The sequence below is a fragment of the Balaenoptera musculus genome, chromosome 1, assembly GCF_009873245.2.
Source record: "Balaenoptera musculus isolate JJ_BM4_2016_0621 chromosome 1, mBalMus1.pri.v3, whole genome shotgun sequence".
NCBI classification, from domain to species: Eukaryota; Metazoa; Chordata; class Mammalia; order Artiodactyla; family Balaenopteridae; genus Balaenoptera; species Balaenoptera musculus.
Genome location: NC_045785.1, coordinates 19949227 through 19974498, shown reverse-complemented (window position 1 = coordinate 19974498; position 25272 = coordinate 19949227). Strand labels below are relative to the sequence as shown.

At 52.6% G+C, this 25272-nt stretch overlaps 1 protein-coding gene and 1 long non-coding RNA gene across 8 annotated transcripts in view; one reads left to right on the top strand and one right to left on the bottom strand.

Moving 5' to 3' along the window:
* Window positions 1-1262: 1262 nt before the first annotated feature.
* Window positions 1263-25272, bottom strand: part of LDLRAP1 (low density lipoprotein receptor adaptor protein 1) — a 48122-nt gene continuing 24112 nt past the window's right edge. The window contains exons 9-11 of one of the 7 annotated variants that reach the window (XR_005020346.1): window positions 3888-3956; window positions 3162-3321; window positions 1263-1420 (exon numbers count right to left, since the gene is read on the bottom strand). Coding sequence is in view for 4 of the 7 variants with exons in the window: in XM_036855991.1 (XP_036711886.1) it covers window positions 9449-9587 (139 nt within the window). In the remaining 3 variants the exon portion in view is untranslated. The other 6 variants (XR_005020347.1, XR_005020349.1, XM_036856025.1 and 3 more) reach the window with 6 other exon arrangements.
* Window positions 1636-25152, top strand: LOC118897148. The gene is made up of 4 exons (XR_005020354.1): window positions 1636-1700; window positions 3018-3072; window positions 18690-18788; window positions 21603-25152. It is a non-coding gene; the product is annotated as an uncharacterized LOC118897148 (long non-coding RNA).

Sequence of the window (25272 nt, the reverse complement as noted above, 5' to 3'; positions counted from 1 at the left end):
GACACGTTTAGATGGAGGAAGGTATGATCACCCCACGGCGTCCTTCCGGCAAACTGGGATTTTACCACATACGATGCCAACTTCTGTGGAAGTGAGGAGGACACAGCCTTCTCTGAGCACTGCCAGGAGAGCTGTGTGAGGTGAAAAGAGTGTTGGAGACCAAGGGTTGTGGGTGGCACCGGGTTCCACCACTTATTAGTTCTGTGGACCTCTTCTCCGAGCTTCTGAGAATGAGAATAATAATACAGCCCCTTGGTATTGTTGTGAAGATTAAATTAGACTGACTATGAATTCTGGCTAAATAAGACAGATCGAGCACACACACATAACTCCGCTCCCTCCTGACCCTCTGCTAACATGAAGGCAAAAGGGATTTTTTTTTTTTTAAGGAAGGCATAAAACCACAAGGATAATTAGCCCAGAAGAGGAGATAACATTAACAAAATTTGGAAGGCAGAAAAGCAGATCAGTGGGTTGTAACTTAGGGCAACCAAGAACCCTGAACCCTGAACTGCCAACAGAGAAAGCTAGAGGTAACCTAACTTATACTGCAGAACCCCCAAAAGGCTCAGTGATTACCTACAGGGGCCAAGGGTGGGAGGGGCTCAAAACAGGAGAGTGGGCCCCTTCTCTGCCTTGTCTTCCCCTGCACCCAGTTACTGCTCCTGAGGGCCTGAGGATGGGTGGGAGAGAGGCCATCCCTCGCATGGGCAGGCACAGCCCTCTTGGTGCCAGGCCCCAGGTGTCTGTGTTGGGGGAGGGTGGCGGACACAGAAACCCAGCAGAAGCGGTCTCTCCCAGGAGGGGGACTCTGCAGGGGGCAGCAGAAAGGCCAGGCTGCCATGGAGAGTTAGAAAGAATGAGCAAGGGGCCTGGAGCAGGAAGGGCTGGTGGGCAGAACATTTGCTTCAACCACCCAGGCCAAGATGGGGACCCTGAGGCCCGAGAGGACGGGACCTGGCCCCAAACCCATACCCTTTAGCCTGTTCCTGTCAACTTCCCGGCCCCGCTCTCTCTGTGCCTCCCCTTTCTCCACCCAGCCAGACAGTGGCCTCCTCCAGGTCCTGCTCCAGGAGCTTTCTTTTCAGCCTTTGCTCGGAGACATGCAGGAAGGGAAACCCATCCTTGACAGAAGTTTTCAGGAGGAGGAGAAAAATAAGGTCATTTCTTCTTTGTAGCTCATTAATTCCAACCCACTAAATTCATTCATTCAACAAAGATTTATTGTGTGCCTGCTATGTGCCAGGCACTGTTCAGTAAACAAGTGGACCTACTATGATCATGCTTCGTATTGTCCCCGTTTGAGGAAAACTGCAGTCCAGAGAAGTTAGGTGACTTGCCCAAGGTAACACAGCAGCTAAGTAGTAAACTGGGATTAATGTGTCTGATACCTGAGTCCTTGCTCTCTCCACTGTCGACTCTGTAGAGGTATGGGGCACAGAGAATAGAAGGAACTAGTTAGGTAAAGACCACATAGATTACCAGCAGTCCCCGAGTCATTATAATTTTATCTCCTAAATATCACTGATCATCCACTTTGCTCCCTTTCAATCATTAACCCCCAGCCCCACCCCACTCCCCCGTCCAAACTACCTTCAGCTCTTGCCTCAACACCTGCATTCATCTCCAGGCTGGCTCACCTCTCTGGATCCCCCTCCAGTCTGTTCCCCACGCAGCAGGCAAGGTGATCCATATGAAAGGTAAACGCCATAGTGTCACCTTTCTACCTAAAATCTTTCCGCAGTTTCCCGCTGCTTTTAGAATAATAACAAAACTCCTAACCGTGGCTTACCAGGCTCCACATAATCTTCTCCAGCTTCATCCCACTTCCTCTTACTCTATCTGCCTGTACAAGTCAGTATTTGGGTTATCTATTGCTGCCCAAAAAATCACCCCAAATCTTAGTTGTCTCATGATTCTTGGGTTTGACTAGGCTCAGCTGTGTGGTTCTTCTGGGTCTGGCACCATCTGGAGGCATGACCGGGCTGGGCTTCCAAGGTGCTCACTCACATGTCCCGTGGGTGATGCTGGCTGTTGCCTGGGAGGTCAACTTGAACTTTCAAATAGAGGCCACATAGGGCCTCGCCATGTGGCTTGGGATTCTCACTGCATGCCAGCTGGATTCGGAGAGAGTGTCTCAAGAGTGAACTTTCCACAAGGTAAAAAAGCAAAAACTTCCCCCTCTTAACTTCAAGGCTCGGCCTGGAATTGATAGAGTATCACTTCCACCACTTTCTTTCGGTGAAGAAGTCACAAGCCAGCCCACGCTGAAGGGGAGGGGAAACAAGCTCCATTTCTTGATGAGAAGAATGCGTGGCCCTCTTTTGTCCACCACTGTCCAGCTAAGCTTCAGATCGCAGAAACCACCGCAGTTCATTTAAGCAGAAAGGAATGTAATACAGGGAAACAGTGCTCACACACTATTGGGAGGGCTGGAGAGGTTGGTCCTAGGCTGAGCTGCCAGAAATGATCCCCAGAGTAACACTGCAGCCTCTGTCATGACTGGGAAGCTGGGAATCTGGATGCTGCCACCACCACTGCTGGCTGCAGGACTATACTCTGCCCTGATCCCTGCCAGCAGGAGGGGTGCCCCCAGCTCTTCTTCTGCAATCACAGACAAGCGGCTAGACACTGAACCGTCTGCAACAGCAGCCGCAGAAAAAAAAAAACCCAGTACTCCGCTTGACTGAAAATCAGAGAAGTATGGCCTCAGCCTTCCAGTGTTAACGTCCATGGTTGATAGAACCTAAATCGCATCTGTATGCTTGGCTTCAGAAGTCTAGCTTCTAGGTCTGTCTAGTACAGGAAGGCACACTACGAAAGATGCTGAGTAAGCCAAGCTAGGGTGTCTCCACAGTCCTGGGCCTTCTTTCAGTCCCAGGTAAAGTGCTCTGTTTCCTCTTGCCACAGGGCCTTTGTACATGCTGTTCCCTTCTGCCCACAATTCTTTTCCCTCTCCTCTTCCTCAGAGCCCAGCCCAAGTATCTTCCTATTATTTTCTCTCTCCATTTTTACAGATGAGGAAACTGAGGCCCAGAGAGATTAAGCAATTTGCCAAAGAGCACATAACCGGTAAGCAATGCAGCTGGAATTTGCACTCAGGTGGCCTGATTCCAGAGCCTGCCCTTAACAGATGATTATGTTATGCAAAGAGAGTTTACCTGCGTTAAAAGGCCAGGGGCAGGGCATAAAGCTGACCTGCAAACAAGCAAGGATGACACTTCAGCAAATGTTGATGAGCCCAGAAAACTCTGAGAGTGACAGGAGGCGCAGGTGGAAGGTCTCAGGACAAGGTCGGTGTTGTGGGGCTTGGCCCCGCTCCTAGACAACATCGATAGGCGGCATTTCAAATACCGCTGAGCTAGAGGAGTCCACAGAGCCCTGACACTGCCACCATCCGCTAGGGAGCGGAGAGCAGCACACACTGTGTCAGGGGAGGAAAACATCTCGTGCCTCTCCCAAGAGGGATTATCAGTTTCAGTGGCGAAGTCCACAGTCCCAGTGGACAAAGTGTGCTCTGTGCCCATAACCTTAACAGGCAGAATTTTGTAGAGCAAAGAGATACTGCTGAGGAGAGGGGGTCATCATAAAAGAGAGGCTGGGGGTAAAATTGGTGACCCTGCTTGCCTCCTCTTGGCAGCCAGTTCCCAGTGAAGGGAGCCAAGGAATCCAGAGGACCACAGTAAATTTTTTTAATATAATATGTCCTCAGTCCGTAAGTAGTGATTGGGATCATTTGCCCTCCCTAGGAATTCCTGGGCTAGAAGAATAGCATTCCCTCTTCCCTGGCTGCCATAACTCAGGTCCCTCTAAAGCCAGCAGATGCTCAGCAAAGGAAAAAGACAAGGCCAGGAAACCTGGGTTAGCACACTTGCTCTGCAACTTACCTGCTGTGTGACCTTGAGCAGGAAGCTTCTCCCCTCTGAACCTACTTCCTTGTCCATGAAATGAGGGCACTGGATGAGAACAAAGGGTTTAAACATTTTTTTCCTCTTAGCAGCAAAACCCTTTGTTCAAAAAAAAAAAAAAAAATCCCACATACTCCCATCCTCTAGTTAAATAGGGCTGTAGGGAATCGGAGACTAGACCACTCACAACACCCACCCTGCGAGGCCCATCTGGAAAACCACGCAGAGATCATGTCTAAGGTTGCTTTGAGGCCTGACATTTTAGAAATGCAGGAGTAGTTTATGGGCACTGGAGGATTTATCTTGAGAAATAAAAAGGTTCCTAATACTGTGACTGGCTCATCCTGTGACCTGCCCACTCTGCTTTCCCATCTAGAAACTGAAAGCTTTGGGCTCAGTGGTCTCTGCCGTCCCTTTCATCTTTGACAATCTAGGGCTCTACCCTGGTAAGGTTATAGGAAAATAAGACCCCTGGTGAGGAGGAGTGTATGAGGGCAGCACGAATAAGGTGATTTTCAGAGATTCCATTTGGGGACAAACCAAAGGGAAGCTCAGGGAGGACTGAAGCTTGTAAGAGGCAATGAACACCCAAATCAGAACTCAGCTAAAGGGGTCATAGCCACAGTTTCTATTTTAGAAGGAACAGGAGAACTAGGGGTCAAGACACTCAGTGTGGAATGTAATGTATGGGATGGATGGAAGGATGGATGGATGGATGGATGGATGGATGTTGGATGGATGGTTGGGTGGATGGTTAGGTGGATGGATGGATGGATGGATGGATAATAGGTAGATAGGTAAACAGGGGAATGGATGGGCAACGTTCAGGAGAGCAGTTGTATGGAGGGAATGGGTGCATGTATTTGGCAGGTGAGAAGATACTCAGGTATATGGGCAAGCAGGTGAACAAGTGGGTAAGTAAATGGATTTGTGGGTGTGCAAGCAGATAAACAAAAAGGTGGGTGGGCATACGGGCAGGCTGATGGATGTCCAGGTGGTGGGATGGATGGATGGATAGGTTTTACAATGTAAGAGGAGTGAGGGAATACAGTTTGATTGATTGGCTTGTTCAGTTTTCTTGGCCATCTACCCCATTTTCTCTTCCATACCCTACTTCTGTTCAGTCACAGACATCTGAAAGGTTTATAGTGAGTCTCTGTGGAAATCGTACCACTGGTCATGTATAAGATTATTTTATGTCATTATGAAATAATCTTAGAAGAAATCCAGATACAGCTGAAGTAACACTGTCTCACACAGTAAGAAAGATATTAATATTTCCTTTGAATCCTCTTTGAATCTTTCTGATGATCTTGTCAAGGAGCAAGTCCCGTTTGGTGCTATCTCATCTTTAACAACTTGCCAACATGTTAATCTCTTTTTTTGACAAGAGAAGGTAGACTTTGGAATCAGAACCTTAGCAGATGGTGAAATGGAACATTATTTCATTTTCATTAGGTTTAGTTTTACTGTTAGTTTGTGTATATGACACAAGTTGTTAGGATAGTTTACAAAGGGTTTCCCTTGTAAATGAATGTATTTAAGTAAAATGAGTCGGTTACATGTAAAGTATTAAGTGAATAGTATTTATCACTGGGTTAAGAGATGCCAGATATGGCAAAGTTCCCGAAGATTTTGAATGTTTAGAAAACACTGGTAAGCAGAAATATGATCTGGTCATGTTACTTCCTGCCTTATCGTCTGCTCTAGATGCTTTGTGAGCGGACCCCTGCCCACCATCCAGTCTCTTCTGTGCCTCTTCCCCCTCCCCACTCTGATCCAGACACACAGAACTTTTTTACATTCTATCAACTTTCCAGGCTCTCTCTTGCCTTCAGGACTTTAAACCTTTACTTCCCTCTGCCTAGAATGCTCTCCTCCTCCCTCCTAGTTGGAGAATTCTGACTCAGTACTCAGGTCTTGGTTTAGATGTGGCCTCATCCAAGAAGCCATCCCTCATCCTCCCAGCACGGTCCTATGCCTTTCCTCGCTGTCCCTCCCCCCCAGCATCCCCCACGCCTTCATCATATCACTCAGCGCATGACAGAGAAACTGCCCAGTTAGCTGGCAGCGCTGCCTATTAGAAGGGGAGCCCCTTGAGGACAGAGACTCTGTCCAGTTCACCCCCCACTTATTCATTCAGCAGTTTGCTGAGTGCCTACTTAAGGGCCAGGCGCTGTTCTAGGAGATACAGCAGTAAACAGGACAGAAAAATTCCCTGTCTTCATTCTAGAGGGGGGAGTTGGACAAAAATACAAAACAAATAATGTTTTAAAAGGCATATATATTCTATACACAATTTCAGGTTGTAACAAGTCCTCTCAATAAATTAAAACAGAGTTGGGGAATTTTTTTTTAAAGATGGGCAGTGATGGGGACAGTGGCTGCTATCTTAGAGTGGGGTCAGAAAATGCCTCTCTGAGGAGGTGATGTTTGCACAGAAACCTGACGGAAGTGAGGGGAAGAGGGACAATAGGGACAGCAAGGGGGAAGACCCCGAGGTACAAACAGGCTCGGTGTGTTTACGGAACACAGAAGGGGCCGGAGTGGCTGGAGTGGGGTGAGCTTCCAGGAAGCAGCTGGGCTGTGGTCCCCACTCAGGATGTAGGGATGAGGCTCCCCCAGGGCTGAGACCGTGCTCTGAGCAAACAGGAGGGAGGATGCCTTCTTTGCCTGAGTGCCAGCCAACCCCGAGCCCTGCCTGAGAGACGGCCAACATTTGCAGGGGTGCTTCCTGTTAACATTTACCTTGGCTGATGTTTATTAATTGAATCTATTAATAGAATTTTTTTTTTTGGCCTCTCCTAAGGAATAATTTCTAGAAGAAGCCTTTCTCCCCAGTTATCCCCTGCCTCGCATAGTACTTCAGAAGTGTAAATTGCTTTTCCATCCCTTATCTCTTGATCTATTTGTTTATTCATCCATAACACACGTCCAATTTATTGAGCAGGGAACAAGACAGACTCAGCTCCTACCCTCACGAAGCATATATTTTTGATGAGAGACAAGTCTGAAGAGGCTTGGAGGCTCATTTTCTTCCCACCTTTGGTAGCTTAGCAGAGAGCTGGCTTGGCTGCACCAGACTAGTCTGCGGGCAACAGCCAACCCCAGCTTTGGTGGGTATCCGTGTTCCTGCCTGCTGACACTCTTCAAGACTCTTCCGCGTCCTTGGGGTGCAGCCCTGGGCCTTGGCAAGCATACTCCCTAGTGTCACGAACACCCAGACGTCCCTTGTTATATTTCTTGTTACTTAGAGAAATTACACATTCCCTCTTACCTCTCTGGCCAACAGTCCGGAGTGGGTCCTTTCTCTTGGCGACGGTTGCACGTCCAGCTGGCTGGCTGGGGCAGGCCCCTCTGCAGGAGCACTGGCCCTGTGGAGGACATGCCTGCCATGCTGAGAACCCATGAGGGGGATGATGAGAGCTCAGGGCACTGCAGACCCTACTACGTCTCTGCCTCTGAGTTTTCCCCCTGCGATCTCCATATGCACCGTGTGCTGCTAGCGCTGTGTGCATGCCCTCTGCATGACGATTCCAGTACAAGGAGACAGGAAAAAGGAGGGACTCTACATTCTCGTAAGTGTTCTAGAGGAGATGACCAAGTGCCATGGGTGTAATTTAGGGCTTGGCCTGGGGGTGTCAGAGGCTGGGTTCTCTGGAGGTAGAATCTGAGACGGAGGTCAGCAAGTAGGTGCTTAGCAGGGAGTGTTCTGAGATCAACACCTGAGGAAGGGAGGGGCAGGAAGGGAGGGGCAGGAAGGGAGTTGTCTGGAGTTGGTCGGAGATGGCTGCAAGGAGGTCTTTGATTCTCCTCCTGCCATCAGTCCCTCATCAGTCACTGGATGTGGGCAGCCCTGAAGCGGGTGACCGCTGAAATGTCAAGGCTGCCTGCAGACAGCGCTCCAGACCCAGGGCACCAAATCTTTCACTGAAGGGTGATCAGGGCTCATGTTATGTCCACCACAAAGCACTTCAGGAAGGCTGCCTAGAGGAAGGGGCATTTCGCTTTGGGGATGCAGGAGTGGGCAAGGAAAGAAGAGTGGTCCAGGCAAAGGGTCAGTATGTAAGAAGACCTAAAGGCAAGATAGAGACTACATTCTCAGGGAGGTACATGACCCAAGAGGAAAGCAGGTGGATCCTTTTTTTTTTTTTTAATGATTTTTTAAAAAATTAATTAATTAATTAATTAATTAATTAATTATTTTTGGTTGCATTGGGTCGGTTGCTGTGCGCGGGCTTTCTCTAGTTGCGGTGAGCAGGGGCTACTCTTCTTTGCGGTGTGTGGGCTTCTCATTGTGGTGGCTTCTCGTTGCGGAGCACAGGCTCTAGGGACGCAGGCTTCAGTAGTTGTGGCTTGCGGGCCCTAGAGTGCAGGCTCAGTAGTTGTGGCTCATGGGCTTAGTTGCTCCGTGGCATGTGGGACCTTCCCGGACCAGGGCTCGAACCCGTGTCCCCTGCATTGGCAGGTGGGTTCTTAACCACTGCGCCACCAGGGAAGCCCAGGTGGATCCATTTTAAGATGAAGAAGCAACAACAGAGAGGCCAGCGGCTTCCTCCCAAATAAGGTTACAATAAATGAGGGAGCCTAGCTTAGATCCACAGCTATGGATTCTGAGTCCGGAGTCCTTCCACCCTCTCCGCATTTGGACAGCAGTACTCCCCTGGCCACTCCCTTCTCCTCTTTGAGATGCCACTTCCTTCTCCACTCTCCCCCTCCGAGCCTCCGTGCACATAGGCCCCACAGCTCTGCCCAGTGAAGCACTAACGTTCCTTCTAGGTCCAACACAAATTCTGCCCTATGAAGGGCTCCTGGGCTCCCACTTGGGTTACATTTCAGGTCAAGGGTTAGTTTGTTGTTTGGAAAGTAGAGATCAGTCTGTGGCCATGGTCACAGTTCAGCCAAGGACTGAGGTCAGGACTGAAATTAGAGCTGGCTCATGATTGAACTTCTGACCAGAGTCAAGTTGATTGGGGGCTAGGTTTAGAGCTTAATCTTTGGTAAGGGCTCAGCCTGGGACCAGGGGCAGGGCTCAGTCTGGGGCTGTGATCAGGGCTTGGAATGGAGCTGGGGGCAAGTCTCAGTCTAGGGACAGTTTGGGATCTTAGCCTGGAACCTGAGTCAAGGTTAAGCCTTGGGCTGGGGCTCAGGGATGTGCATCTGCGTCTGAGACTGGATTAAGGCCCCTGAGGCCTGGAGGCAGAGCCCTGCCCAGGAGTGGGCACGAGAGGCCCAGCGAGCCCAGACACCGCCCAAACTGCACCGCCACTGCCATGCTGGGCCCCAAATCCTGCCACGTGGTGTATGGGATGCAGGGATCTGGGTATGAGACCCTTGGGAACGCTGTGGCACTGCTGGAGCCTGGTGTCTGTAGGGAACGGTCTGCACACATCGACGGGGCCCCAGGGCAATCAGAGTCAGCTCCCAGGCAGGTCCGGAGATGGCTGCAGAGAGGGGAGGTGGCTCAGGCTGCGGTCCCCCCAGCACAACTATCATGGGAACCCCAGTGCCACTCATCTTCAAAAAGCTGGGCCTCCGCATCAACTGCCCACAGTGAGTCCCCTGGGACTGGCCCGGCCCAGACTCCTGAGAGGACAATGGCCAGGGGTAGAGGAAAGAGCCCTGGGCTGGGTGTTGGGGGCCTGGGCGCCACTGCCTTGCCTTCCTTCTCTGGGCCATCTGTAAAATGGGAATAAAATAAATTAAGAAAGGTATTTGACAAATGAGGAAACTGACAATCAGAGAGGGGAGGGACTGACCCCTCAGGACCCACGAAGAATGCACACACGTGCAAGGTGGTGAGCCAGCATTCAGACACCTGCCACGCTGAGGGCACTGGCTGCCAGCAGCATCAATCCACAGAGAGGAGCCCGGCCGTGGGTGGTAACACGGAGCTGTTGCCTGCTGAGCCCTGATTCCTTCAGCCCCTACACCAGAGAGGCTACACCTTAAGAATGGAGAGGGAGGAATGAAGCACTGACACCTGCTACCACATGGACGGACATTGAAGCCATTATGCTAAGTGAAAAAAGCCAGACACAGAAGGCCACATGGTGTGTGATTCCATTTATAGGGAACGTCCAGAAGAGGCAAATCCATAGAAACAGAACATAGATCAGTGGTTGGTAAGGTGCGGGGCTGGTCGTGGAAGATGGGGTTGAGGTGTTTAATGGAAGGGAATGTCCTTTTGGATGATGGAATGTTTTCAATTTGATTGTAATACTGGTTGTACAACCCTGTGACTGGACTCAAAACCACTAACGTGTACACTTTAAATGGGTGAATTGTATGTTATGTGAATCATGTCTCAATACAGCTATCATTTTAAAATGAGGGGGATTTAGCCTGGGATGATACAGAAGTTCTGGAGATGGACACTAGTGGTGGTTGCACAACAGTGTGAACGTACTTAATGCCACTGAGCTGTACACTTAAAAATGGGTAAGATGGTAGATTTTATGTTATGTATACTTTACCACAATTTCTTAAAAATAAAAAATTTCATTTTAAAAAGATGAAGGGGGGATGTATCCCAGAAGAAGACCATGGAACCCCAAATACTCTAAGATACTAGAGTCAGGACACCAGGAAAGAACCAGCATCCCTGCTGCCAGCCCCCCATGTGGGGTAACACACACACACACACGCACGTGCGTGCAGGCACACACACACATACACACTACTCTCCAAGTCCCATAAGCCTAGTGGCTGGGGACAAAGGAAGGAAAAGCTTTGAATTGCCTCTGGGACTGGGATTTCAAACAGATGGCCTTGTAATAACAAAGTGACCACAGCACCCTGGGATCTGCCACCGCACAGCTGGGGCCAGAGATTGGAGAAAAATGAAACCGCTTCTTGTGAAGCCCCCTGTATGCTGAGAGCTCCACAAACTGCTACAGATGCTCGATATCAGCTCTCCAAGGAGCATAAACTACTTGAAGGCAGGGACCGCTGGGTCTGGCTTGTGCTCGGGGCTCCACACAGAGCCGGGCACATCGTGGGTCCTCAGTCAACATCTGATGAAAGAAGGAAGAGTCTCCCCCATGAGACAGAGAAGAAACTGAGGCCCCGGGAGGCCACAGCCCTACCCAGGGCCACACAACCAGGTAGAGGTGGAGGCGGGGATCAGGACCCAGATTCCCAGCTCCCTGGCCCAGGCCGGCACCGGGCAGGACTGGATTCCACCCAGAGCCCCTCCTCCAGCTGTGCACATCTGTCGGCCTCCGTGGGATGAGGCAATTGCCCAGGAACCTGGCCAAGGATGCAAACATCCAGGACAGAACAACTGGAGGCGTTTCCAAGGGGTGGGGTCGGCAGCCCAGGGCCAAGCCTTGGTCCCCACAGGGCTGCCCCCTCCTGCCTGGCTCTGGGAGCTGCATTCCTAAGGCCACACCTCCCCTGTCACCCCAATTCCTCCTGGCTGGGAGGCAAGAGTCCGAGGATATTGTTTTGGACAGCTACCCGCTGGGGGATGAACTCCGCAGGCGCCTGCCCCTCTCTGGGTCTCAATTCCCCTTCAGTGTGATCAGGTTCCATCCAGCTCTGCTGGTCCTGCTCCTGCAAACTGCATGGCTCTCGCTGACACAGACTTCTCAGAACACTCAGCCCTGCCTTCAGGTGCCCCTGGTCTGAAGGGAGAGACACTCCTCCCTTAGAAGCCCCAGTCGGAGATGGGGGCCATAGCCCTGCACACAGGACCTCCTGATATGTTGGAAGAGATAACACTCCACTCGCAGGAGCCTCGTCTAAGGAGGGAGACTCCCCGCCCCGACTCAGGTTCAGAAACTCCTGGTCGGATGGGGGAGACCTGGGCCGCCAGCAGGAGGCTCCTGGGTCAATGCTTGGGCTTTGGCTGGCTTCTCCCTCCCTTTCAGATGCCTTCTCCTCTTCCTAGTTGTGGGGCGAGGGGGCTCACACCTCTGTTTCTCAGAACCCAGCATCTCTGTTTACATAGCCGTGGGCACCACCTCAGGCTGTTGGCTGCAGCCAGCTTCTTGACAGACGGCCCATGTGCTGAGGCCCACCAGAAAACACACGTTCCTGACGCACCGTTTGCTTTTGGTGGCTCAGCTGTGTCTGCCACCGTCCCCAGGATGGTGCCCCCTTGGTCCAGGACCTGTTCCAGGCAGGCCAACAGCAGTAGCATCTAGAATTAGGCAGCGCTCAGACTGGACGGGTTCCTCCCACCTCTGTGACGCCCCATTTAGGGCAACCCCTCCAGAAGCCTGGCTCTGAGGCGTCCAGCCTGGTCTTCACAGTACCCCAAAAGTCTGGGGTTATTACTGATAAAGAAACTCGGAGCTTGTTTCCCTAACTGTAAAATGAGGTTGATAGAAGTAATACCGCTCAGAAAATAATTGTGAAGATTAAGAGATAATTCAGGCAAAATGTTAGCACGGTGCCTAGCCAAGGTGAATATTTGCTGTTTTATGATTTTGTTTTTTCTCCTGCTCAGCATTCAAACCCCTTTCTTGTTTGGGGGACTCCCCTGTGGGGTGAATCTTAGAGGAAGGCAGCTCTGCCCTCCCATTGCAGAGGCTGACATGCCCCCGGGTCAGTAGGAGCAGGCACGTGACCAGACTCCGTCCGTCAATCAGGAGCCCACCCTGAATTCAGGGACCACTACGGTGCTACAGAGGACAGTCGGGGCGGGGCTCATTCCTGGGGACCAGAGGCCGTGCCCAGGCCGTGATGCCCAGCGAAGGCGGCCCTGGCAGCAGCACCAGAACCAGACGCTGCCTACATGGGCCCCTTGCCTGTGTCCCGAGCTGCCAGCCTCCTTCACATCCGCCCTTTCCCTGAGCCTCGCTCTCAGTCTATTCTGCCAGCTCCTTGGTGTCCTTCCAATAAGTTCCTGTTCTGCTTAATGAGCATCAGTTTCCATTGTTTTCAACCAAGAAACTTGACTGGTTTGGAAATTGGTCTGAGGGGGTAGGTTTCAGACAAGACACCCTCAGGGAAAGGAAGGAAATAATAATCTGTTCTAGTTGGGGCTGAAGGTGGTGAAAATCCAGTTAGTATCCAGGATGAGAATCTAGCAGCCTGTGGTATGTAGTGGTGAAACAGCTAATTAAATTAAATTAATTAATTAAATTATGGCCTGTGGCCATCTGGAAAAAAGTGCCATTGAAGGCAAAGCTGTGAGGGCCTCAGTGGCTGCAGCCATTGAACACAAGAATGGCACGATTTCAAAGATGGGGTGGCTGCTTCTATGACACTAGACAATTAAAAGAAAAACAATAACAAACCTCAATACCTAAATTCTTGACTCAAGGCATGAACTGGAGCCTAGGAACTTTCTATAACTGGACTAAAAATTCTCTTATCTTTTACTGCAGTAGGATTAAGTTTGTGGAAAACCAAATGCAAAACATGATCCTTTGCATTGTCAAACTACAGTGGCGGTTGAGTTCACAGCCTCTTCTTCCTCTGCCCGCTGCATTCACGCTGGTGGTTCCTTGAGGCTGACCCTGGGTCCTCTTCTTACTCTGCATCCCCACAGCACATGGGATGCATTTGGCTGCAAGCAACAGAAAACTCTGCGACAGTGGAGGTCCAGGGAAGGCAGACTCCTGGAATGCACAGCTCCCGGCAGCTCCCAGTGCTGTCAGAGGTGCCCATGCTTTTCTCTCTCAGCTCTGCCATCCTCCGGGTTGACTACATCTAGCGGTGCTGGAGCTGGTTCATGATGGCTTGCAAGAGGTGATTGTGTGTATCCTAACTCTGTGTTCAGTGGCATCACGTTGGCAGTTTGAAATTGGCTATGGAGGAGATATTTACACCATGGAAATCAGCAAGCGCTACACATCAGGGCTTTTTTTTTTTTTTTTTTTTTTTTCCAGTTGAAGAGGAAAAAACACCAGCACATCACTGGCTTTATCCTAGCTCTCATTCCCTAAGGGGTGGCAATGGAGCCACCTGCTTGTGTAGGTACCCAGGAGGGAGAGGAAGAGGGAGAGTATGAGGAGACAGGGAGGGAAAGGGGAGGGGGAGGGGGGGAGATGGGAGAGGCAGGGGGAGGGGGTGGGGAGAGGGAGACTCTCCCCTGACTCTGGAACCAGGCCGGCTCTCCAGTCTCACTGAGAACCAGCAGCAGGGGAATGCCATGACCATGCTTGGCTGAGTCTCACCAGACCCCCTCTGGAGCTGGTGCGTGGAATCAGCTGCCATGAAGAGTAAGGGCTCTGTTGGGGGCAGATCTCTGAACAAACTGGGTCCTTCAGGGAATGAGGAAAGAGGAAGTGGAGGTGATGGGTGGCAGCAGTGCCCACCATTCTCTCTTGAGGTGCCCACCCACACCAGTGGCTTCACTGACGACCACCAGAGCTAGACCCCCACCCAGACATGTGTAACTGACCACCCCTGGACATCTCACCTTGGAGGAGAAGAAGAAGAATCCTAAGAGCTAGTGCACATAGCATTGACCGTGTACCAGCTGCTGGTCCAGTGCTGTCCGTGTATCAGCTCATCTAACTACACAAGAGCCCTAGGAGACGGGTTCCGCTCTGGATCTCATTCACAGGTGAGGAAAATGAGGCTCCGAGGGGTGGGGTAACTTGCTAGAGGCCACAGACGTGGCGCTGGGATGGGGAACCAGCCACCTGGATCCAGGTCCTTACTCTGACCTCCACTGTTCCCTGCCCCCCACAGGAGCCTCCCCCCAAGCCTGCTTGAAGCTCTCCTCTTCCTCGTCGTAACTGCAACTCAATGTTCAGGTGTCACTGCAGGCCGGCATCAATGTTCTAGAGAGATTTCCACCCCCAGCCCAGGTCAGACACCCGTCTATGGCTGCTGCAGTGAACTCTGACCCCCCGGGGGCACTGGGCTCTGTAACTGTCTGGCTTCCTGTCTGTTTCCCTTGAGGGCAAGAAACGGGTCCTACTCATCTCCACAGGCCCAGTGTCCTCAGGCCAGGAGCCGGCACACGGAATGGGTGGGTGAGAGCCCTGCCCCAGGCCCTCAGCTCCCTTCTCCCCACTGCCAGATCCCTGGGCCCTGGTGGCCCTGGAACATGCAGACCCCTATCCCCAACCTTCCAGGCAAATGTGCTGGCAGCCCCTCCACGACTCCGCCGCCCAGCTGGGTCTACTTCATACGCTCAGCACAGATTTGCTTACCTCTGCTTCTCAGCCTCCTTCCTGTTTTACTCTTTTATTAAGATTCTAATTAAATAATTCTAATTAAATGTAATGAGCTGAATCGACAAACTTACTGCAGTAAAGCTGCAGCATTCAAGACATCCTCTCCCGATCTTTCCTGGGCAGTGGAATTGAGATGGCGTTTGGCTTTTTCTGCCTGGGGGTGACTCAGCAGGGCTGGGACTGAATGCCATGCTCACAGGACATCGCCATGGGCCAGAGCCACTGGCGGGACACCCACGGCCCAGCTTAGGCCTCCCCTGACTGAGGCACCCTGCAGCCATGCTTTAGGCAGAATTCAGTCTGTTCTTAGAGCCCAAACCTGGCCTGGCCACACTGGCCCTCTTCCGGTCTGTGCCTCAGGCCAGCCTGATGCCTCTGCCTGACAACACATGGCCTCCTCCACACCAGGAGGGGCAGGCAAAGGCTCCAGACCTATAACTGGGGTTTGCTAAACACGTGGGTGTCCGCCTCTCCCTTCAGCCCTGCTCTCTGAAGAGGAAGAAAGGCCTGGACCTGAGGTCCGACCCCTGCCCTTCCATGTGGCCTTAGTCAAGGTCCATCCCCTCTCTGGGCCCCACCCCAGTTTCCACCAAATGTCGGGCTGACAGGGTGTGTTGAGTGAGGCCTGGCCTCAAATCCTGGCCCTGCCCCTTCTTGGCTGTGTTACCTGAGGCAAGTCACGTTGTCTCTCTGAGCCTCAGTTTCCTCATCTGTAAAATGGGACCAACATCACCTACTCTGCAGAGAGCTGTTGTAAAATTACCTTAAAACAAAAATTAGGCACAGACTAAGTGCTTGATAAATTATAACCATGAATCATCCTAATCCATCTCCCCTTCGCCACAGCAACCCTAGGGGGCTGAGAGAGGACCCAGGTTAGGGGAGCTGAAGCAGGGAGGCAGAACTTTTAGAATCTTCCCAAACCTGGCCCACCTTCCTTCCCACTCCGCCTTAGACCAGACCCACCAACCAGCATTGGGGACACAGTGCCCTGGGGACCCCAGGCAGGACTTTATATCCTCCACTCACAAGCCCTGCCTGGGCAACAGCCCCGTCATAGCAGTCTCTGAGCTTCTACCCACACCTGACCTCACTGTACCTTTAGACCACCCTTCAGGGAAGGCAGAGTTTGGTTCATGGTCCCATTTCACAGACAGAGAAACTGAGGCTCAGAGAGGGGGGTGGTGACAAACTCACGTCAATCAGGCAGCGGTGGAGTCAGGACTTGAACCTGGCTCTCTGGCTCTGACACCAGGGAGCCACTAACTGCCACCTCCCCCTGCAAGTGCCAGGTGGCCGGGGATACTCTGTGTGTCCTAGTGACCCAGGCCATGAGACCCAATAGCCCTGGAGGCAGGCAGGGCAGGGCAACTGCCCCAGAGTTCAGAGGAGGATGGGGAAAGGCTGCAGAGCAAAGCTGAAGAGCCAGGCCCCCGTTCCTGGGCTGCCCCAGGCTTTCCTGGTCACCTGGCCTCCAGCCTCAGGCCCTGCTCCTCGGCAGAGTAGCACTGACTTTGGGGTCAGGAGGACCCTGCTTCGGTCCTGGCACTGCGTTCACCTGTGGTGTGATGGGCTGATGACCTCACCTCTCTGAGCCTCGGTCTCTTCACAGTGTCAATGGGGTGCATGCTTGTATCCCCAGAAAAAAATGGTGGGCATTATGGATCTTATGTCACAGGCCTGTTTAAGTTTCCTGGGGCTGCTATAACAAAGAACATGTATCCCCCGCTTTTCAAAAGGATGCTTTATGCCACTTCGCGTTTACGAAAGACCTATGTTAGTTCCTGTTTTCACTAACTGAAAGACATCCAAAGAGGATTTTCGGGGACTTCCCTGGTGGTCCAGTGGTAAAGAATCCGCCTTCCAATGCAGGGGACACGGGTTCGATCCCTGGTCAGGGAACTAAGATCCCACATGCCGCGGGGTAACTAAACCTGTGCACTACAACTACTGAGCTCGCGCGCCACAACTAGAGAGCCTGCGTGCTGCAAACTACAGAGCCCACGCGCCCTGGAGCCCCCGTGCCACAACTAGAGAGAGAATACCCGCATGCCGCAACTAGAGAGAAGCCCAAGCACCGCAACAAGAGAGAAGCCCCTGTGCCACAGCAAAGAGCCTGCGCCGCAACGAAAGATCCCACATGCCTCAACGAAGACCCTGCGTGCCGCAACTAAGTCCTGACGCAGCCAAAATAGATGAATAAAATAAATAAAGAGGATTTTACCATTTACGAAAAAGCAAGAATAGCGTTCAGTGTTTGTTTTGCAGCAGCCGTCATAGAGGCAGCGTGCACCCCGAGGGGTGAGAGTGGCACCGCCAAGCTCCTTCCCGGGAAACTACCCTCAGCATCTCAGCATCAAAGCATCTCAAGCCACTTTAGCTTTGAACTGTGTCTGAGAGCATCTGTGCTTTAACTGGATTTATTTTCTGCATCCGTTAACAAGATGTGTCCTAAGTAACTGCTTCTTCGCTTTACACCATTTCAGCTTACAAAAGGTTTCATAGGAACTTTGGGATAATGGGGAAACCTATACCGCGAAGTGGGTGGCTTAGAACAACAGAAATGTATTGTCTCACAGTTCTGGAGGCCAGAAGACCAAAATCAAAGTGCCAGCAGGGCCGTGTCCCCCCCTTCACCTGTAGGGGAAGATCCTGCTTCGCCTCTTCCAGCTTCTGATTGCCCCGGATATTCCTTGGCTTGTGGCAGCATAACCCTGGCCTTCACATGGACTTCTCCCTGTGTCTCTTCACACACCCTTCGCTCTGCACCTGGCTGGCTCTGTGTCCAAATTTCCCCTTTTTATAAGGACATCACCCTGATAACCTTGTTTTAATTGATCACCTCTGTAAAGACCCTGTTTCCAAATAAGGTCACATTCTGACGTACTGGGGGTTTGGACAAGTCTTTTGGGGAGGACACAGTCAACTTAGGCTGCAAGCTCTTTTGCACACACCTGATCCTTATAGGCAGGCCAGAAATGAGTGTCCTTACTGTACAGATGAGGAAAAATGGAGCTCAGGGAGGGGAGGTGACTAGTACAAGGTCACACAGTGAATGAGTCACAGAGTCAGGGTCTGAACTTCAGTCTCCCGAGTCTGGTGCTTTTCCACTGCCCTCTTTAAAATTTAAAAGGAGAAAAGAGGGTCCAGAGCTATCCTTTGGGGGTCAAGAATTTGATAGCCGTGTGGCATCAGTAATAACAACCACCACTGACCAAACTCCTACCAGAAGTCAGGCACTCGGCTTTATATTCACTGTGTCACGCTGCTACTTTTGAAGTCACACTGCCTATTTCAAACCCAGGCTCTCCCATTCCCGCTGAGTGACACTGGGCCAGTAACTTCACCTCTCTGGGCCTCAGTTTCTTCTTCAGTAAAATGGGGACAGCATCCACTCTAGAGGGTCATGGTGAGGATTTAATGAGGTGATTCATACAAAGCCCTTAGCACAGGGCCTGGCGCATAGTAAGTTCTCATTTAATGCTCATAATGACATCATGAGGTGGCGTCACACTCTACAGAGAGGAAACCAAGCCATCATTTGACCACAGTTATGAACTAGTTACTATGTCTAGTAAGTGACAAAAGTGGGATTTGAACCCAGGTCCCTCTGACTCCTAATTCTGTGCTCTTTCCACAGTGCTGAAGTCCTGGCTTTTCCTGAAGGCCTCCAGGCTTAGGAATCTGACTCTCACTGAGGGCTGGCGGGGCCCAAACTTCAGACAGTCTTCCTAACCAGGTGGTGAAAGCCCTGGTCCAACTCGGTCCCTGTGGAGGGAGGGGGGCCTCTGGGTTTAAAACACTGCCGACGCGGGAACCAGGGACTGGGCATCCTCCCTACTTCAGCTGTCAGATAACCCCACGGGACAGACCTTCAACCCAAGTCCCCAAGAAGCATATGCCAACCCCCCTGGGTCCCAGGGGCATCTGTTCTGATTTGCTGTAAAAATTAGAGCTGAGCTCTGCAGAACGTCAAGAAAGCAGGGGAACTAGATAGTAGTGAAGGGGCCAAAATCAAAGACATTCCCCATTGCTGCCCCCTACAGACAAGCAGGCACCCACACATGCGCAAAGAAATACACAGGCCTGCTCCCCACCAGACCAGACGTCCACATGCTCACGTTCAGATACGCACGCCTGCAGCACAACACAGACCGCAGAGCTGACACATGCTCACTCCACACTCCCAGAGGAATGACACACGTGCCTGGGGACGCTCGCACTGCAGCCTGACGCCGGCAGGGACCTGGAGACACCAGCCCTCCATATCACACAAGGAGGCACAAGCCCGGGGCCCAGACCCCTAGACTCGGGGACGCCTCAAACCCGGGCCTCTGTCGGAAACAGAGGAGGAAGTGCGTCCTGTCGTCAAGCTCCCACCCGCCCCTTTTCTAGCCCTGAGCCCGCTTTCTCTTGGGCCTGACCCTGGACAACTGCCCCGGCCCCCGGGGGTCTCTGCAGCCTCTGTGATCTTGTCTCTCTCTGCACAGACCACCCACTCCATCTCAAGCAAGTCAGAAGCCCCCACCCCTGCCCCAGGTCCCCGGCGCCCACCTGCTCTCTGACCTCATCTCCCAGCTCTCTCCTTCCGGCCACACTGAGCTCCTCGCCCCTTCTGTTCTCCCACATTTCACTCTCCCACCTGCCTGCGGCCGGGCCGAGGAGGGGGCACACTTGCTGTGTCTTCTGTCTCAAGTGCTCTTTCCTCCCACTTCCGTTAGGCCCTTTGCTCAAACCTCCCTGACCTCCCACCCCTGTATGAAGCGGCACCGCCCGCCTCCCCCTCTATCCCCAGCCCTGGCTTTCTTTTTTCTTCCTAGTACTGAGCACCACACAGATTACTTCTACATATTTGGGGAGCGGGGAGGGTCAATGTCCCCCTCCCCCAGCGGAACGCAACTCCGTGGGATGGGATCTTCGTTGTTTTGTTTGTTGCCACGCTCCAAGCACCCCGCACCCAGCCTGGTGTGTATGCTTGGTGCTCAATCAATGGGTGCTGAATGAATCACCCCTGACCGCCAGCCTGGCTCAGGGAGCATCCAGAGGCAGGGCCCAAGCTGATGTGCAGACAGACCTGGGGTCCAGCCCTGGTCCTGTCACTTCGCCGCTCAGTCTTGTCTCTTACACGGCTGTCGTGAGGATCGAAGATAACACGTGTCAGCTCTCAACACAGCATCTGACAGTCCACACGGTGGTGAGGTTTCCTCTGGCCCAGCCACCCCGGTTTCCCTGTCCCCCACCTCCCACAGGAGTGTCAGGGGAGGACGGGGTGCCCGGTGGTCTCAGCGCCTTCTTCTTTCCTTTCTACGTGCCCTCTCGGGGGCTGGACGCCTGTGAACCACTTTTCGCACCTCCCTTGGCCAGCAGGCTTCACATCGGCTTCTGCCAGTGAGGTCGGATCGCACAGAACCAACCCTAGGAGCAGAGAGCTGCCGGGCCACTGGCTGCAGCTCCCTCAGCTCCAGCCTTTCCTGATTCCCTGAACCCTTGCGGGGCCTCCTTCACACCCCCAGCCCTCCCAGTGGTTTTTTTTTTTTTTTTTAATGACATCGGAGGAGGTCAGAAATGGAGTGACATCCTGCCGAAGTTTTTTTTTTTTTTTTTTTTTAATTTATTTATGGCTGTGTTGGGTCTTCGTTTCTGTGCGAGGGCTTTCTCTAGTTGTGGCAAGTGGGGGCCACTCTTCATCGCGGTGTGCGGGCCTCTCACTATCGCGGCCTCTCTTGTTGCGGAGCACAGGCTCCAGACGTGCAGGCTCAGTAATTGTGGCTCATGGGCCCAGCTGCTCCGTGGCACGTGGGATCTTCCCAGACCAGGGCTCGAACCCGTGTCCCCTGCATTGGCAGGCAGATTCTCAACCACTGCGCCACCAGGGAAGCCCTCCCAGTGGTTTTGTGAGCCGAATCTATTAAGAGATTTATTTCCTACTTGAAACAGCTAGAGTGGAAGGTATTCTTGCCTGAATCCTGACTGGATATCGAAGTTTCTGGAGTTTTTCCTGGGGCACACTTTGATGATAGGGAAGGGCCAGGGCGTGCACTTGGGTGGCATCAGGGTGGAAGCTGGTGGGACATGTCTCCTCCCCCTTTGCCATCTTTTTTATTTTTCGGGCTGTGTCGTGCAGCATGAGGGATCTTAGTTCCCCGGCCAGGGATCGAACCCGTGCCCCCTGCAGTGGAAGCGTGGAGTCTTAACCACTGGACCGCCAGAGAAGTGCCCGCCTTTGCCATCTCGGGTGGGGCCACAGCCCTGCGGTGAGACTGGTCCTGCATGTCCCCCCTCCCCCAGAAGCCCTCACAGCAATTGACAGCCACAGTGGGCGGAGTTCTCAGCACCTCGCAAGTACCAACTCATTCATTAGCTCCTCAAAACGTCCCCGTGTGGATGGTGCTGTTATCATCCTATTTTATACACGAGTAAACTGAGACCCAGACTATGAAGTCAATTGCTCTTCAGTCATTTACATGCCTAATAAGTGGCAAACCTGCGGTTCAAACCCAGTCTGGCTCTAGGGGCCATGCTCCTAATCACAGCTCTCTGCTCTCTCTTCCAGGCATCTGTGCCAGCAGCTCGAGCAGCAGATGAGACCTTGGGGCCCTCGAGGAGGCGCAGTGAAGAGACGGGTGATAAGCTGATGCTTATTACGTGCTTGAGAATTCACCAAGGCCCTTTCTCCTGCCTCTTCTTATCATAATCATTTCCACTTCCCCACAAGCCCTACAGACCTCGAGCACATCGGCCCTCCCAGCACATGTGGGGAAGGGACCTCTCTCTCTTCTCTATGGGGTGGATGGGGGACAGGGCATGGGTCCCTGGAAAAGAATAACACTCCCATCTCAGCTCTGCTTCTCAACTGCCCACATGGCCCGTCCCTCCGTGGGCCCCAGTCCCCGACTGTAAGCAAAGAGGGTGGGCTGGAGGACCATTATGGCTCTTCTAGCTCTGAAAATTCTAGACTCCTGCTTTGAAGACATTTTGAAAATCAAGATCTTTGGTCAGGTCAGAGGAGTGGACCACACGTTTTACTAAACCAGGCTGGGCTGGGCGTGCTTGGTTGCTGGCTGCGTGATGGAGACCCAGAGAGTCAAAGCCCAGTGTGCGTGGGGAAGTTGACCATCGGGTGGCTTTGCCTTCAGAACAGATAACCTGCAAAGTGGATCTTTGGGCTGCAGAGACCCCAGCCTTGCCTGCCGATCTGAGGCTGCCCCTGCTCTCAGCAGGGTCTCACAGGAAGCTGGGCTGGTTGTCCCCCTTTTGATGAGCTGACTCGAGTCACTGACGGCCACTCTGTGCCAGGTGCTACGCTGGGCACTGAGGTTCAGGTGAATCAGACCCAGGCCCTGGCGTCTCAGAGCTCCCAACCTTTCTCCCCTCCTTCAAGGCCCAGCTGGAACACCCCTCTTCCAGGAATTCTCCCTGGCTTCCAGCTCTGACTTCTAATGTCCCCCTGGTGTGGTACAAACCTAGCCCACGCCCAGGAGCTTTCCAGGGCACCAGGACCCACAAACCCTGGACTGTGAAGAGGTCAAGACAGGTCCCGGCAGCCCTACCCCGTGCTGGGGCTCAGGAGTTGTGGTCAGAATTGTCGCTTGGCAACAAGGACTTATGACACAGGCCACATCTGTCCTGGCTGGAAGCAAAGGCACCAATTTGACCCAGCACCCATGTGTTGGGCTCAGACGCTCCTAAGTAAGCGAGGACATTGTGTTGTCCAGATGTTCCAAGTAATCTGCAGAGGGGCAGGGTCACCTTGCGACAGTGGAGAACACAGGGGCTCTGCATCCCAGGCCCGCCTCTTCCCAGCTGTGTGAGGCTGGCAGGTCACATAAACTCTGTGGGCCTCAGTGTCATCGTCTCTAAAATGGGCTAATAATGCCTCCTAGCACAGTCACTGTGCAGCAGCTTAAACTAGTTAACGGGTTCAGATGCTGCCAGTGTTCCAGAGATGTGTTCCCCTCCTTCCCGGGCCCTCTGAGGCTGGCATTCACCACCCCAACACACTGAGTCTGCTCCCAGAGGACACCTTCCCCCTCGGAGGGACACCAAAGCTCACTCTGGGCCTCCGCCCACCCCACACAAACATAGGCTGGGCAATGCTGGCTGGGGGCAAGACAGGGCCCTGATGTGATGAGACACGCCCTGCCGAGTCCTCAACTGGTCATGTCCAGAAAAGCAGCCCCAAGGGCACCCCCTAGCAGTGGGAAAGATCTGTTTCCACCAGTCTGTGAAGACGGCCCCTGTCCCAGGTACCTAGCCTGGCCTGGGCCCTGCTGCTCCCATCTGTGCCATGGTAGAGGCTCCCCAGAACAGGACATGGGCAGCTCGGCTTGGGTTTGCCCTTCACTCTACAGGGTAGGTAGTGCCGTGGAAATATACAAGCTCTGGCGTCAGGCAGACTGGGGTTCAAATCCAAGGTCCATTCCTTACTGGCTGTGAGACTCTGGTCAATTCACTTATCCTCCCTGACCCTCAGTTGTCCCATCTTGAAAATGGTGCTAGGACCACCCACCTCCTGGCATGGTTGTTAGACTAGTATCTCTGATGTTAGGTATAAAGGACTAACAGGGCCTGGCATGTATGCCCTGGGGAAAAGCTCACTCCCTGATAACAAAGAGGCCACCTCTGTACTCCGTGCACAGGGAGTGGCAGAGGCAAGAAGGCCAGGTGAAGAACAGACCCCAGACAAGCACCGAGGGCCCAGAATTCGCCCGGATTCCCTCTCCGGGCTTGTCAGAAAGTCCTTGGAGAGATTTAATTGGGATGGGCTCTCCCCCTGGGAGAGGAGAGCCCAACATCCACCCAGTGAAGCTGAAGGTCACATCAAATCTGAAAGGCGACTTTGTTCTCTGCAGCTTCATCCGTTATGCATGAAAGAGCAGATGGCGAGTGCTCAGGATTCATAATTTGAGACATCCGGAGACTAAAGGCATTGGCCAAATTTAAACCGAAAGACGGACTTGTTGGGTGTCTTCTCAGATTATGGGAGAAGAAGAAAGGAGAGAATTTCTTAGTCATCTACCATCCACTCAGAATTCACGGCCAGTCTGCCCGACGAGGGCTGATATCAGAGGTCTCCGCCCCTGGGTTCCGGATATTTTTATGATCACTGTTTGAAAGGGACAGAGAGATAAATGTCCGAGGAGACCCCCACTGGAGCTTGAAGAGAGCAGCCTTTCTGTGCGGCTCTACAGGAGGCCACAGGCAGCATGACTGCAGACGTGGCTCCCGGGGGATCAGGACGTGGCAGAGTCAAGGGCCACAGAGATCCGAGTCTGGGCTGTGGTCTGTCAGGCACTGGCAGCAGTGCCTGCAGCCTCGGTTCCTGCAGCAGGAAAGGGAGCCAGTACCACGGGGCTCAACAGGAGCGCCACGATGAGCTAGAGTTGAGAGCCTGGCACGGCCTTGGGCACAGACGAAGAGCTCAGTTAACGGTAGCCCGCGTTATTATCAATTTTACTTTGACTTCCTTAAATGTATTTGGTCCAAATTGCCGTTTGCTTTGAGATAAGCTTTGAGCCATCTAAGTACATCACCAACAATACGATAACTGTCACCCGAATCTCACAAAACCCAGGGAGGCAGAAAGGGTGGTGATTGTTGTACCCTTTTCCCAGATGGGGAAACTGAGGCTCAAGGAAAGAAGTGACTGATCCAGTGTCACAGCCCCAGGTGGCAGAGCCAGAGCTAGACCTCGGGTCTCCCAAGTCACGAAAACACACTTTCCTCCACCCCCCCACCCTAGTCCCCAGTCACACCCAAGCCACACGTTCTGAGTCCACATGGACAGGGAGGGTGTCTGGACTGCTGTCCCCAGCACTAAATCCCAGGCCTGGTTTGTGTTTAGCACAAAGTCTGTCAAATGAATAAATGTCATGGACTCATTTGAGAATGTGATGGAAATGAGAGACACCATCCCCAAGAAAAATGTTCGTGTGGCCACACGCATAATGTACATTTCAAGGGGTCACAGACCCTGGTTAGGAGGCCTTGACCTAGGTTTTCAGAGGCCTCTCCAGTGCTGAGCTCACTAAGCTATCCAGAGATGACCTCATCACACAAGCCATCTGCCTGGTGGAAAGGGGGCCCTTTGGCTTCATCTAGGGGATCACAGACCATTATCCCCCATGTCTGGGTCTGTGGCCACCACTGCTCCAACCACCCAGGGCAGGGGCTGCCCAAGGCCACGCTCCTACGTGGCCACCAGGACACTCCATGCAAGTGCT